Source organism: Pezoporus wallicus, unplaced genomic scaffold, assembly GCF_028554395.1.
Source record: "Pezoporus wallicus isolate ANWC-B61680 ecotype Strahan unplaced genomic scaffold, APGP_CSIRO_Pwel_v1 contig_8226, whole genome shotgun sequence".
Lineage (NCBI taxonomy): Eukaryota > Metazoa > Chordata > Aves > Psittaciformes > Psittacidae > Pezoporus > Pezoporus wallicus.
The window spans coordinates 480496-495140 of NW_026635187.1; the positions used below are offsets into that span (position 1 = coordinate 480496).

Sequence of the window (14645 nt, forward strand, 5' to 3'; positions counted from 1 at the left end):
TATTAGAGAGGTGTTGGGGCAAGGGCACAGCCAGGGCTGGCTGGGGGGCTCCGTTAGGGGCTGCGGGTCCGGGTCCCCGTCCCCCCACTGTGCCCGGGCGCGCTTCATGAAATGGCGACGGGGTCTTTTCCCGCCCCGCCGCCAGGGGGCGCCCGCGCCGCCATTCCTCCCCCCCCCAACGCGTCACGTGCCGGCGGCACCGCCCCCTGGCGGAGCGCGGCGGGTCTATGGGGAAGGCGGCGGCGCCGTGCGGCAGCGGCACCCGCGGGCTGGTCTCGCTGCTCAGCGCCGTGCCCTGCCTGGCCCGCCGGGACCTGCCGGCCATGAGCGCCGAGCCGGGCCCGCCCGCCGCGCCGGGCTCCGACACCTACAAGGGCTGGCTCTTCAAGTGGACCAACTACCTGAAGGGCTACCAGCGCCGCTGGTTCGTGCTCAGCAACGGGCTGCTCAGCTACTACAGGTACCGCGGGCCGGAGCGGGGCCTGGCGCGGCCTGTGCGGGGTGAACCCCTTGGGGGTGCGGGTCCGGGTCGTGCCTCGCCTCTGCTGTGATCGAAGCCTTTCCGCCCGGGTTGCTCGTTCCGCTCCCCCGGCATGGGCCGCCCCGCTCAGCCCCGTCCCTCCGCCTCCCGCTGCTGCAGCGGCTGCGGTCCCGGTCCTGTCCTCCCCCCCCCCCCCCGCCTTCCGCGGCCGGAGCCACCGGCGCCAGCACCGGCACCGCCGGCGCTGCTCTGTGTTTGTCCCCTGCGGTTCCTTCCGCCGGGGCTGGACCATCCCCGTGGCCGTGTCCCGCGGGAAGGGGCCGTGGCGCTGGGGTTGGGGCCAGGAGGGAGGTTCCAGCGCTTCGTGGTGACTCCCAGGTCATGCCCCGCTTCCCCCCGCTGCTGCAGGGGATGGGTTTGGGACAGGCTGTGGGGGGGTGGTGCCACAGGGACCGGGGCTGTGAGGGCTGATCCAAAGCGGTGTTGTCTTAGTGCTTTTCCTTGCCTGTCTGCGCTCAGCCGGCCAAACGTAAACGTGTTGGTGTTGTAGGGGTTGGGGGGTGTTACCGTGTTGGCAGGATCCCGTTTATTCGTGTCACTTGGAGCAGAAGTGCTCTGTCACCTTCGGTGTTGTGGAGTGTGTGTCGGCTCTGTTCCAGAGCAAGGGTGTTAGTGATGGTCACAGCTTTATAAAATAATGCGCCTCTAAAGGACCGAACCCCCTGAGCAAGTTCAGCTCTGTAAGAAGCTGTTTATCCTCCGGGCACAGAGTTAATCTTCTGCTCCCCTCTGTGCTCCAGCCTGAAGCAGATCCTGGAGCTTGTTGTCAGGTGTTAATGTAAACCCCTGCAGCTCTAAAGGGACACCTGGGACCGGTGTCCTGCACGCAGGCTGTGGGCAGGAGGTCAGTGGTGTGTTTTTCTACTTGGACTTGTTTAAATCCCACCCCCCAAGCTCCAGCCCAACAAGAACGCCCTGTAATGCACCTGAGAATGTGGTTCCCTCGGAGCAGTTTGGCTAATTCCCTTCTAATCCCTTCTGGTATGCTTATGCTCTCGAACTAGTCCAGGTATGCACCAGCAGCACTGTCTTGGGAGGGTTGGGGAAGTTCTAATGCTCCACTTGAGCCCGTGTCAGAGTATTTCTTGTTCTGTGTTGCTGCCAAGTCAGCCATGAGCAAACAAGTGGCTTTCCCCCCCAATTATTTTAGATCGGAACGACCGGGTTTATTTTAGGACCATTTGATCTGTTTTAGGCTGAAACAACAAACACAAACACCCAAGGAAATGATTGTGAGCAGCATGTGAAGGGGTTGGAGCTGCTCTGCATCGTGGAGCCTTCAGCAGCTGCTGGGGGAGAGCAGTGCTGGAGGTGTCTGTGCTGCCTTCTCAGCCCTGGCTCCATGAGAGCTGAGTGAATGTGGCTGTGAGTCGGGAGCACGGAGATACAGCACGCGGTGAAAGTTTCTCATGGATGGAATAAAGCCTCTGTGATGCTCTTCAAAACCACTGCTCTTCACTGGTGGCCGTGCCCGCCCATGCCAGCTCACACTGCTCTGTGTTGTAATTACACCTTCCGGCTAATGACAGGAGCAAGATAGCTCCAGGTATTGGGCTGGAGCTCTTCCAATGTGTTCTCTTGCATGTGAGCGGCCATGGAGACTGCTGCTTGTTTGACTTGAGTGCAGAGAGTTCAAGGAATGACTCTGGAAAGGTCTCTTGCTGCTCTGTTGTCCCTTCTGCTGGGTCTTTGGGCTCAGCCCAGCTCAGAAGGTGTGCGCCAGGGGTCCCTTCTTCTGCCTGTGCTGCTAAAGGCTTTGCAGGTTCAGTGCTGCCCTCGCTGTGCCTCCCTGGCTTTTGACACCTCTCTAACAGCTTGAGTTTGGGAGGTGGTTGCCCTGGCAGACACCCCGGCTGGTTCCTCTGTTGGCTGTTCGGGACTAGCTGATAGAAACCTCCCTTTGCTCATGTGCTGAAATCATCTTCATTGCATAAGCTGTGCCGTGCTGCCCGAGTGGCTCCTGGTGCGTGTTGCTGTAGTTGCAGATGAAGCTGTGGGTTTTGTTTGAGTGCTCACTGTTGAGCTTTGCTTGGGGGAGCAGCCCAGCACGTTGCCTGGTGGAGATCCCTGGTGGGTTTGTTTGTTGAGCGAGTTGAGCTCAGCCCATCAGGAGCTCCCTTTGGTGTGTGTGGGCAGCAGGAGCTGCTCACTGGGGCTCTCGCAGCCTCATGTGATGCCTCTTTGCTGCCTGCTTGGTTTCACAGGGAAGTTCTGCAGAATTAAAGCTTCCAATTGAAGTGTTTCTTTGCAAATGGAGTGTATTTTTCCAAACGAGTGTGAGCAGCAGGACATGGAGGGGATCCTGCCCCTCTGCTGGGCTCTGGGGAGAAGACCCCTTGCAGCCCTGAGCCAGCTCTGGGGCAGCAGCACAAGAGGGACGTGGAGCTGTTGGAGCGAGTGCAGAGGAGGCCATGGAGCTGCTGCAAGGGCTGGAGCAGCTCTGCTCTGGAGCCAGGCTGAGAGAGCTGGGCTGGGGCAGCCTGGAGAAGAGAAGGCTCCTGAAGGGGAGACCTGAGAGCAGCTCCAGTGCCTGAAGGGGCTGCAGGAAAGCTGGAGAGGGGCTTGGGACAAGGGATGTAGGGACAGGCCAAGGGGAATGGCTTTAACCTGCCAGAGGGGAGACTGAGCTGAGCTCTGAGGCAGAAGCTCTTCCCTGTGAGGGTGCTGAGGCGCTGGCACAGGGTGCCCAGAGAAGCCGTGGCTGCCCCATCCCTGGCAGTGTTCAAGGCCAGGTTGGACACAGGGGCTTGGAGCAAGCTGCTCTAGTGGAAGGTGTCCCTGCCCGTGGCAGGGATTGGAGCTGGAGGAGCTTTAAGGCCCCTTCAACCCAAACCATTGTGGGATTCTGTGATTCCATGGTATAAAGCCTCCTGTATCTTTGTAAATCTATGAAGACATCAACTCCCACTGAAGCTTCCCTGCAGGTCATGTGCTTTCACTTCGTATTCCCTGCTCTGAAGCTGTGCAGAGTGATAACAGCTGAGTAATTCTTGCAGTTTCCCCCTGCAATACCCTGCTCTGGAGTGATGCACGTGGCTTGAGGAGCTCCAGGAGTCACACAGCAAGGGAGTTGTGGGAAGGAGAATTCTCCTCCCTGGGTTTTCCCCAGCAGGGTCTTGGACATTCAATTCTGAAGTAAATACTGGAGTGGAACAGGGATGGGAGGAGCTGGAGCCGGGGGCCTCTGGGGATGGACTCAGGACAAGGAGATCACTGGGGTTTAATACCCTGATGTTCTGCACCCAACCACCACACACTGTTCCTGTGCCTCTTGGTCCAGCAGTGAAATTTGGTTTGGGGTCTCCACGTCCATCCCTGGGTTCTTTCCTTGACTCCAGGCTGGCTGTAAATGTCCTCATCTGTCAGGTTGTAGCTCCTTGCTAAGAGATGCAACTCCTTCCTCTTCCAACCTGCTCTGGTCTCAAGGCCTTTGTTCCCATAAGCACAGGTTGAGGTTAAGTTTTGGGAGTGAACTTCAGCTTCCCCATGCTCGGGGCACTGCTCATGCTGAGCAGACCCACCCAGTCAGCAAAGCTAAGCGGCAGGAGTTCAGTCCCAGCACTGGGACCATTGCAGTGCCCTTGATTGTCCCTCTTAGGCTGGTTTTTGACCAAGGGTTGTGGCTGACTTGGAAACCTGCAGGGCAGAGGTGATGCCCGAGGTGATGCCTGTGCAGGGAGGCAGTTTCACAGGGCACAACTGCTCTACTTGACTTGCTCAGGATCCAAACTCTTTCTGAGCTGCTCTGGCAGGCTGCCACTCCCAGAGTTATCATTAGCTGTAATTAGCCTGTCCAGGAGAATCTAATCACCTTGAACAGATAAGTGTTCTCAAGGAGATTAGAGAGGATCTTGAGGTATTAATTCATCACAGATTGACATTGGCTCTTGTGATCGATGCTCCAGGTGAGCATTGTCTTCTCCAAGCAGCTTTCTCAGATTTCAAAGCTTGAGTTTCGTGTTGTGCTCCCTGTGGCTTTGGTCCTCAGCCCCTTACCCAGGGATTGGTGTCTGAAGAGCCCTCAGCAGGGGAATGCTTTAGCTGCCTTGTCTGGGTTCTGCTGGGCTGGTGCAGGGCATGGGCAGCGCGCATCCCGGGATGAGTGCTCGGTGTTCCCCGGAGCAGCATTCTTCAGTGGCATTGGGTTAACCCTTGGTGAGCGCTGTAAGGTCGAGTACGACACAGTGGGGCTTTTCTTGCTGCTTGCCCTGAGACTCCAGCTGAAAGCTGAGGTGATGGGGTCAGGAAGGAGCTTGGAAGCTGCTGCCGGTACTGGAGATGTGGAGGAGTGGAGGTTGTCCAGAAGAGACCTCTGAGAGCCTCTGACCCAGGGCCCCCCAGCCAGGCTGCTGAGGTTTGAATGCCTTTGAGGTATGAGGCTATGCAGCCTCTGGGGGCCCCTGTTTAGTGCTGGACAACCCTCGGGGGTAAAATGTTTCCTTCTATTTAGTTTGTACATTATAAAATGAGGAGAGAGGTTTTCCTAGAATGATTTCTGTAATAGCTGGTCCCTCCGCAGGCGTAGGAGCAGCTGAGTATGTGAATCCCAGTGCTGGTGCCTCAGCACCCTCATGGGGAAGAGCTTCTGCCTAAGAGCTCATCTCGGTCTCCCCTCTGGCAGGTTAAAGCCATTCCCCTTGGCCTGTCCCTACAAGCCCTTGTCCAAAGCCCCTCTCCAGCTTTCCTGCAGCCCCTTTAAGTACTGGAAGGATGTCCTGTCCTTCTCTGTTGGCCATCCTTGGGGTGCTGGAGCACGCAGGTTTTGAGGACAGCCCCATAGCTGCATGGTGACTTTGAGCTCCTTGTTTTAAACAATCTCTGTTCCGTCTCACCCCCTTTTCTCCTGATGCTCACTTTATCCCCATGGCACTTTGCTGTCCATTCTTGTCCATCCTTTGCCTGTTCCTGAGGAGCCTCCTCTCTGTCACTGGGGACGCGGCACTTGCTCAGCTCCAGCCACGACTGGCACATCCCAGCAGCACAAGAGCTGTCAACTGTCTTGATGCTTTATTTCCACCCATACAATCTTAAATGTACTGACCCAAATGCTTCATTTGGTGGAACTGTAGCAAAGCAACTGGTTTGTCCTGCGCAGAGCTGAAGCTTTGAGCGGGGCAATGCCTGTGGCTCAGTGCACTGTGACCCCAGCCTGTCTTGCTGTCTCAAGGTGATCTGCACTGTGAACTGTCACACTGCAGCTGTAGCTCCTGAAGCATGTTTGTGGGCTCAGCTGCTGGGCTGTTTATGGAGAGGAAGGTGCCTCTCACCCTTCTGGGCTCAATTGCTCCAGCTTTAGTTGCTGGAGAACCTGTCGTGTGGTTCCACCTTTGCTGCAGCCTTTGTCCCGTCCACTGCAGGGGCAGGGGAAGGTCAGTGCTCTGGTCCCGTGCTGCTCCCTGTGTGCTGGTGCTGTGTCAGCTCTGCCTGTCGCAGCCCAGGGCTGCGTGGGGTGGCTGCTGCTCCCCCCAGACACTGCCATCAGCCTGGGGCTGTGTCCATTGGCATGGCTGGCCCTGGCACACCGAGGTGATGGCATCGCTTCCCTGCGGCTGTAGCTCCTACGCCTGTTCCTTGCCAGGGTAATAGGAATTCAGCTCTGACCCTGCTTGCTTCAGTTACAGGTTTCAGTTTGTGCTTGTCGCTCTGGTGCCACAGTGAATCACTGGTGAAGGAGCTGAGCCTTCTTGTCAGAAGTAATGTGAGAAACCTGCTGGGTTTTCCCTTGCAGTAACCCTTTAACATACCCGAGCTCCTTCTCAAGAGGAGTTTCCAGCCAGCACTATGTGCAGAGTTCATTGCTCCTTAACAACCTGTGCTTCCATCACCTGTAGGTTGATTCCTGTTTTGCAGCAAGTCAGAATGTTGAGTTTCCTGTATTGTTCTGTGCTTTTCATGAATTGCATTGGAATGTGCTTGGGTGATTTGAGGTAACTTCAGTGTGTGGTGATAGAACCCTTTGCTTCGTGTAGATCTGCTGCTCGTGGCCAGCAACTCTGTCATCACCCTGAGATGGTGGCAGCCCCAGGCTGCTGTCAGAGGGTAGGAGCTCGTCCTGCTGCAACAGCCTGGAGGTTTGTCCCCTAAATGGGATAGTGCTCCAAAACGTGACCTCACTGCAGGTGTTAAATTTCCCTTCAGGTCGTCTTCATGATGCTGTTCAATGCTTGCAGTCATTCCTGTGGCACCTTGGCAGGGATCCTGCTACACTTGGTATCAGCCTTGGTTTGGTTTAGGGTGAAAAGCGTGTTTAATGATGACTGATTCATGGGGCAGTGTCTGAGGGCAGCAGGATGCTCAGCAGGATTAGGGATGGAGGATAATAAAGCTGGACGTGCTGCTTGCTGTGCAGTCAGTGACTGCTGACTCACACAGGCCAGTGCTGAGCCTTCAGGAGATGCAAACTGAAAGCATGGTACCATGGGGCAGACATGAGCCACTGGCAGTGGCAGCAATGGGGTAAGAGCACAAGAAATGTTCTGTATTCTGGGCTGCATCCCCAGAGCATGAGCAGCAGGTCAGGGAGGGGATCCTACCCCTCTACTCTCGTGAGACCCCCGTTGCAGCACTGTGTGCAGTGCTGGTGTCCCCAACATAAGGACATGGAGCTGTTGGAGCAAGTCCATAGGAAGCCACGAGGATGAGCAGGGGCTGCAGCACCTCCTGTATGGAGCCAGGCTGAGAGCATTGAGGCTGTTCAGCCTGAAGAAGAGAAGCTGCGTGGAGAGCTCAGAGCAGCTTCCAGTGTCTGAAGGGGACTACAAGGATGCTGGAGACGGGCTCTTCATCAGGGCCTGTAGTGACAGGCCAAGGGGAATGGCTTTAACCTGCCAGAGGGGAGACTTGAGCTGAGCTCTTAGGCAGAAGCTCTTCCCTGTGAGGGTGCTGAGGTGCTGGCACAGGGTGCCCAGAGAAGCTGTGGCTGCCCCATCCCTGGCAGTGTTCAAGGCCAGGTTGGACACAGGGGCTTGGAGCAAGCTGCTCTAGTGGAAGGGGTCCCTGCCCATGGCAGGGGTTGGAGCTGGAGGAGCTTTAAGGTCCCTTCCAACCCAAGCCATTCTTTGATTCTACATCTCCTCCTTTGGTCTTATTCCAGGCACTCGCACGACTCGCATCATCTTTGCAAGCCTGGGCTTGCTCCAAAGCTGTTTGGCAATGTGGTGTGTTGCTCTCTGTTTTCCTGGCCTCCTGCTGTCACCAGGTGATGTTCTCATCCCCGTGTGACATTGCAGCACTGCTGGGGCTGCTGCTGCTTGCAGGTGTCATCGTGGAGCAGACAGGGCTGCGCAATGATGGAATGTTTGCAGTGTGAGAGCATTGGCTGGCTTGTGTGTGTTGGGGAGGAGTTATCACATGTGTCTGCCCTGCATCCAGCAGTCCTGCCTTGCACAGAGTCACAAACTGGTGTCGGTGTGAGGGACCTTAAAGCTCCCTCATAGGTTCCCTGCAGCCCCTTTAGGGACTGGAGCTGCTCTCAGGTCTCCCCTTCAGGAGCCTTCTCTTCTCCAGGCTGACCCAGCCCAGCTCTCTCAGCCTGGCTCCAGAGCAGAGCTGCTCCAGCCCTCGCAGCATCCCCATGGCCTCCTCTGCACTCGCTCCAACAGCTCCACGTCCCTCTTGTGCTGCTGCCCCAGAGCTGGATCAGGGCTGCAGGGGGGTCTCCCCAGGGCACAGCAGAGGGGCAGGATCCCCTCCCTGAGCTGCTGATCTGAGTGCACAAGGTCTTTGTTCTCAGGCTGTCAGTCCGTATGGCTGTGCAGCGCGGTGGCTGTGTGCTCTGCTAAGGAACAGCAGCTGCTGCTCTCCCTGGCCTGCCTCTCAGGTGTGGTACCAGGCCTGCAGCAGAGCTGCCTGGGAGGACACTGAGCCTCCTGCTGCTGGGCGCACGCTCAGGTCCTGGCTCAGTGTCCTCAGGGCTGCTCCCTGCAGCGCTGGGTGATGCTGGGCTGTGTTGCAGAGCACAGTGTCAGGCTCTTCCCAGCTGACTCGGTGCTTCGTGCCCAGCACTTGTCCCGGCCCAGGATTAGAGTGTTTGCACAGCACGGGATACCCATGGCAACTCCTTCGCTGGTGCTGGGAACCAGCAGGGCTTTGGATGTGACTCCTCCTGTGAAGTGCACAGGGGTGGCTCCACCAACTTTTTCTTTCAGGTCTTCAGCAACTGTCAGGAGTGATGGCTCTGCTTGGAAGCGTGTGAAAAGCACCCCGGTGCCAGCCCGGAGGATGGGGTGAGTTTGGGTGTATTGGGCTGCAGAATGGACATGGGTGATGGAGATGTGCTTGTGCCAGTCAGACAGAGACATGATCCTTACCTCCACATGGATTGTGCATGAGGGGAGGTGACATGGTTAGAGAAGAACCTTTTTGGCTTAAAAATCATCTGGTCGCCTTCATGGCCTCCTCTGGACCTGCATGAGTGAGTGCAGAGGAGGCCACGGAGCTGCTGTGAGGGCTTGGAGCAGCTCTGCTCTGGAGCCAGGCTGAGAGAGCTGGGCTGGGGCAGCCTGGAGAAGAGAAGGCTCCTGAAGGGGAGACCTGAGAGCAGCTCCAGTGCCTAAAGGGGCTGCAGGAAAGCTGGAGAGGGGCTTGGGACAAGGGATGTAGGGACAGGCCAAGGGGAATGGCTTTAACCTGCCAGAGGGGAGACTGAGATGAGCTCTTAGGCAGAAGCTCTTCCCTGTGAGGGTGCTGAGGCGCTGGCACAGGGTGCCCAGAGAAGCTGTGGCTGCCCCATCCCTGGCAGTGCTCAAGGCCAGGTTGGACACAGGGGCTTGGAGCAAGCTGCTCCAGTGGAAGGTGTCCCTGCCTGTGGCAGGGGTTGGAGCTGGAGGAGCTGCAAGGTCCCTTCCAACCCAAACCAGACTGGAATTCTGTGACTCTAGAGGTGATGAGCAGCAGGCGAGTGCCAGCTGAGCCTGCAGCTGGTTCAGTGTTAGTGAAGTGTTGAAGCCTGTGGTTTGAAGTCCTGTTTGGAGACTGGGAGGTGGCTGCTTGGTGGTGACGTGTCAGGGCTGTGCACTTCACAATCCCATCCTTTGTTTCTCAAGGACTGAGACCCTCCAGCTTTGCTGTTCCCAGTGTGTGTGTTCCTGTGACTGAAGCTGGATTCTGTTTATCTACTTTTATTACTCCCATGCTCCCTCTGAGGTGTTCCCAGGAGAGCATATGGAGCACAGAGCACTGCAGGTTTTAGTGTGTGCTCAGGTGAAACTAAGATGTGCCTTTATTTCATCCAAGTAGGATTGTTCCTTTCCTTGCTGGTTGGGTCTGTTGGGAAGGTAGTCGGGCACCCCAGCTATGAATGTCTCTTGGGTGCCATTTTTATAAGCAGGAGGGAATAGAGTGCTCAACCCAACAGCCAGTTTGTGGTGGTACAGAAGGTGACCTGCGTGCTGTGTAACCTGTGTGGAGCATGCTTGGTGTGCTGTCAGCTTACGGTACCTTCATGGCCTTGGGACAGCACATGGGCCCCCCTTTGGAAGCTGGTGTGGTGCTACTTGCTTGTGGTAGCCATACCCTGCCAAGGATGGGTTAGGAATAACCAGTGTGTGGCTTCACAGTTGTTAGTGTGTAGTGTCTGAACAGAGCAGTTGAGGTTTGTTTTGGAGACGTGACACCGCATTAGTCCTGGCATTTGCTTTATAATGTGTTTATTAACGGGTGAGTGCAGCACAGCCGGGCTGTGGATGACAGCAAATGTAGCAGAGAGAAGGCACCCCTGGGTTTCAGAGGGGCTGTGGCAGGCAGGAGAAACAGGGCGATGGATCCTTGTGGTGGTCAGCAGTGGCAGATGCAGCCCTGCCCTGGGGTAGCTGGCATGAGGGCAGAAGAGCCCTTGGTGGGTCCGTGTGGACACCAAGGGGCTGTCAGGGGACAGCAGTCTCTCTGCCTGTGTTAGCATGTCGAGGGAAGCATGCCCTCTGCTCAGCCCGTCTGGGCTGTGGGTCTGCTGTGGGGTCCCCTGGACAAGGCTGGAGAGGAGGAGGACAAGGTTTGATTGCTGCCCATGGTGGGAGTGTGTGGAGAGGACATGGCTCTGCTTGTGACGGGATGAATCAATGGGCTGGTACCAGAGCATGGAAATCCTACATGGACACAAGGAAACATGTTTTAATAGGGAGTGGGGGCTGAGAACTGGGGTAGGGGCTGGAGAGGTGAAGGAAAGTCCTGGCTATATTCAAGCTGTGGCTAGACAGGGTCCTGAGCAACCTCATCTGGTTGCTCCTGGGGAGGAGAATGGCTCTGAGGCCTCCTGAGGTGCCTCCAGCCCTGGATAAAGGGCCATTCTGTCAGTCCTTGGTTTTGGATGCTTGGAGCTTGGTGAGTTTACCTTCACTGTTTGGGTACTGATGATGAAAAAACACATCATGTCTGTGGCTTGCCCTGGCAGTGCCAGGAGCACCGGTGGTTCCTGTGTCTGGCGTTGACTCCCCTGTTCCATGTCGCTCTGGACTGAGCAAAGGACAGCCTGAGGCTTGGAAGCCAGTACAAGTGCACCTCTGGAAGGTACATGTTCAAGGCCAGGTTGGACACGGGCTTGGAGCAAGCTGCTCTAGTGGAAGGTGTCCCTGCCCGTGGCAGGGGTTGGGGCTGGGTGAGCTTTAAGGTCCCTTCAACTCAAACCAGGCTGGAACTCCATGATTCTACAGATGTTTGGTCTTCAATATGTTCTAATCTAAAGCTGTGCAGCAGAAGCCATCTCTTGGGCTGCGGGCAGGCTTCAGAAGGCAGCGTTCCTTGTGCTGCTGAGCTGTGCGGTCAATACCCCTTTCCAAAGGTGTAACTGCCCTCCTCTGACACCGCACTGGGCCGTGTGTGAGCACACCTGGAGCTGCAGAGCCCCGCAGCGAGCATCCCCCTGCTTTGCCTGCTCCCCTTCCGTGTGTTCTGCCCTGGCACGCTGCTGCTGCTGCCGCTGCCCCTGTGTTTGCGGGCTCCCTGCTTGCCCCGGCCGGCTCACATTGTCCTGCTGACAAACAGCATCGCCTTTGTTGTGCGCCAGCAGCGGGGCTGGAGCTGTCGGAGCCGCTCGATGGCTGCTGCGGAAATGGATGCTGCTGAGCCTGAGCTCTAAAAATAGACTGCTCCTGCCCTGAGACGGGAACTGCTGGACACGGTGCTCGGTCAGAGGGTTCTAATGCCCTTTATGGAGCACCAGGGCCTGGAGCTGCGCTGGGGCTGTGGGACCTGCTGGTGAAATCCTGCTGCTGCCCCAGAGCCCCAGCAGAGGGGTCTGACCTGGCAAAGTGCCTGCTTGGGCTAAGGCTGGTTCTGCTGTTCAGCAGCTGCTTTGCCTTCATGGCACGTGTACAGCAGCCCCTGCACTGCGCCTGGGCTCCCCAGAGTGGCTGCTGAGATCACAGAATCCCAGCCTGGTTTGTGTCGGAAGGGACCTTGCAGCTCCTCCAGCTCCAACCCCTGCCACAGGCAGGGACCCCTTCCACTAGAGCAGCTTGCTCCAAGCCCCTGTGTCCAACCTGGCCTTGAACACTGCCAGGGATGGGGCAGCCACAGCTTCTCTGGGCACCCTGTGCCAGCGCCTCAGCACCCTCACAGGGAAGAGCTTCTGCCTCAGAGCTCATCTCAGTCTCCCCTCTGGCAGGTTCAAGCCATTCCCCTTGGCCTGTCCCTACATCCCTTGTCCCAAGCCCCTCTCCAGCTTTCCTGCAGCCCCTTCAGGCACTGGAGCTGCTCTCAGGTCTCCCCTTCAGGAGCCTTCTCTTCCCCAGGCTGCCCCAGCCCAGCTCTCCCAGCCTGGCTCCAGAGCAGAGCTGCTCCTCTCCTATGAAGAACTGGCCAGCAGCAAGTCTGACTGCAGTGCTGGCGATGCTGTTGTGGTGCCAGCTTTGCCTGCATGGAGGAGAGGGATGGGGTGGCAGTTTCTGGAGCAGGTGCGGGGGTATCCTGTGCAGTGCTGTCTGTGAGGCTGGTCCTGGTGCCTGACTGTCCCCAGCGGGGCAGGGGGCAGGTCTGGGCTGTGCTGAAGCAGTTGGGATGTTTCTGCATTGGCAAGCTCTGAGCAGCTCCTGGTGCCGCAGGAGTTGTCTTGCACCACATGCCCCTGAATGGCACTGAGAGTCTGGTGTGAGCTGTTGGGAAACTGCCTTCAAGCTGAAACTCATCCCGGCAGGGCCCTGTGGAGGTCACTGCCTTTCCCTGCCCTCTTGGCCACACATTTAACTCTTGTGGTCCTGGTGACCCACACTCAGTGTCCACAGGCAGCATCTCTCGGGAGCACTGATCCCAGAGCACGCGTATGTCTTAGACCCCAAGGGGAGTTTCTGGAGTAACCTACATGTGGGTATTCCCGTGTGCAGGCTCAGGGAATGGGGTGTCCCTAGTGCCAGGAGTGGTCCCATTGTCCTCCTGCACTTCCCTGGTGCAGGTGGATGCAGACACATGGTGTCACTTCGGGCTCGCTTGCAGCTATTTGAGTTCAGTGACAAATTACAGGATGCATTGTAATATTACATCTGATCGATATTGTATTTCTGGTAATACATATGACATGGTACAATGGGGGTGATAGTGTGAAGTAATTTGATCATATATACGCATCTATCTACATAAACCCTCAGTAACATCTTGTTCTAATCTTTGTAACGTTTCTGTGCCTCAACCCTGATTGCCTTGAGCTACCGCTGAGGAGCCGTGTTCAGCCCTGTAGGCTGATGGGGATGGAGATGGGACTGGTCAGGAAGAGGCCTTGAAGCACTTGTGCTGAAAGTCTGGCTTTGGGCATCCGGTCCTGCAGGGGACACAGCCAAGACCAGAGAATCACGGAGTCACAGCCTGGTTTGTGCTGAAGGGACCTTAAAGCTCCTCCAGCTCCAACCCCTGTCACGGGAAGGGACCCCTTCCACTGGAGCAGCTTGCTCCAAGCCCCTGTGTCCAACCTGGCCTTGAACACTGCCAGGGATGGGGCAGCCACAGCTTCTCTGGGCACCCTGTGCCAGCGCCTCAGCACCCTCACAGGGAAGAGCTTCTGCCTCAGAGCTCATCTCAGTCTCCCCTCTGGCAGGTTAAAGCCATTCCCCTTGGCCTGTCCCTACATCCCTTGTCCCAAGCCCCTCTCTAGCTTTCCTGCAGCCCCTTCAGGCACTGGAGCTGCTCTCAGGTCTCCCCTTCAGGAGCCTTCTCTTCTCCAGGCTGACCCAGCCCAGCTCTCTCGGCCTGGCTCCAGAGCAGAGCTGCTCCAGCCCTCACAGCAGCTCTGTGGCCTCCTCTGCACTCGCTCCAACAGCTCCGCGTCCCTCCCGTGCTGCTGCCCCAGAGCTGGATGCAGGATGCTGAGTGTCTCTCCAGAGTGGGGATGTGTTTGGTTTGTCCAGCAGTGGTTTCCTAAGGCCCTTTGAGCACCTGCAGTATTTGTTCCGAGAAGTTTGCCTGTCTGAGGCATGGGTCACTAAGCAGTTAACTCCCAGTTTCTATGTTATGGAAGCTCTTGGCATCTCCAGTGGCTGACAAGCTGCTGCCAAAGTTTATTTTTTGGGTTGTGTCGTAAGGAATGGGAAAGATCTTACCCTGTGTCCCCCTGCCCCATGCACTCGCTTTGCAGACATGGTTTAATAGCCTGCTTGCAGTTTCCCCTCTGCTTCATCAGTCTTCCTTATGGAACCAAATGCTGTTCACTGGATCGCTGACCTCTGCGCTCCTCAGGAGCATGGCCTTGGAGGCTCATTGATCCCTTCATAGGTAATGGAGATCCTGGAGGTACCTTCTGCACATACATAAGTGTTTCCATTCTCAAGTTCATGCTCCCTTCTCTGCTCAGACAGGGGTAGCAGTTTCATACCCCTAACCAGCAACTTGATTCTGGTGTGGGAGGGAGGGAGGGAGCTGCCAAAGCTGAACTCTGAAGAAGAGGTTTGCAGAAGCAGGATGTGCTGAGGGGAAAGCTGGACCCGTGTCCTTGCTTCTGCTGAGTCAGCTTGCTCCAAGCCCCATGCACGGGGCAGCGTTGTGGTGCAGCAGGGCTGTGTGTGTGGTGTCACCCCAGCATGGAGAGCTGCTCCTGCCGGCTCAGCGAGGAGCTGGGTCACCTTGGGGAGCACGTGAAGCTGCTCGCCCCAGGCAGCGGCCTCCAGAGCTCTGCTGGTGCCCTGTT

General features: G+C 56.9%; 1 protein-coding gene across 2 annotated transcripts in view; it reads left to right on the top strand.

Moving 5' to 3' along the window:
* The first annotated feature begins 227 nt into the window (after positions 1-227).
* The window catches only part of OSBP2 (oxysterol binding protein 2), a 78718-nt gene continuing 64300 nt past the window's right edge, over positions 228-14645 (top strand). The window contains exons 1-2 of one of the 2 annotated variants that reach the window (XM_057411091.1): positions 228-460; positions 8689-8766. In XM_057411091.1, coding sequence (XP_057267074.1) covers positions 228-460; positions 8689-8766 — 311 coding nt within the window. The remainder of the gene's footprint in view (positions 461-8688; positions 8767-14645) is intronic. The other variant, XM_057411102.1, reaches the window with a different exon arrangement.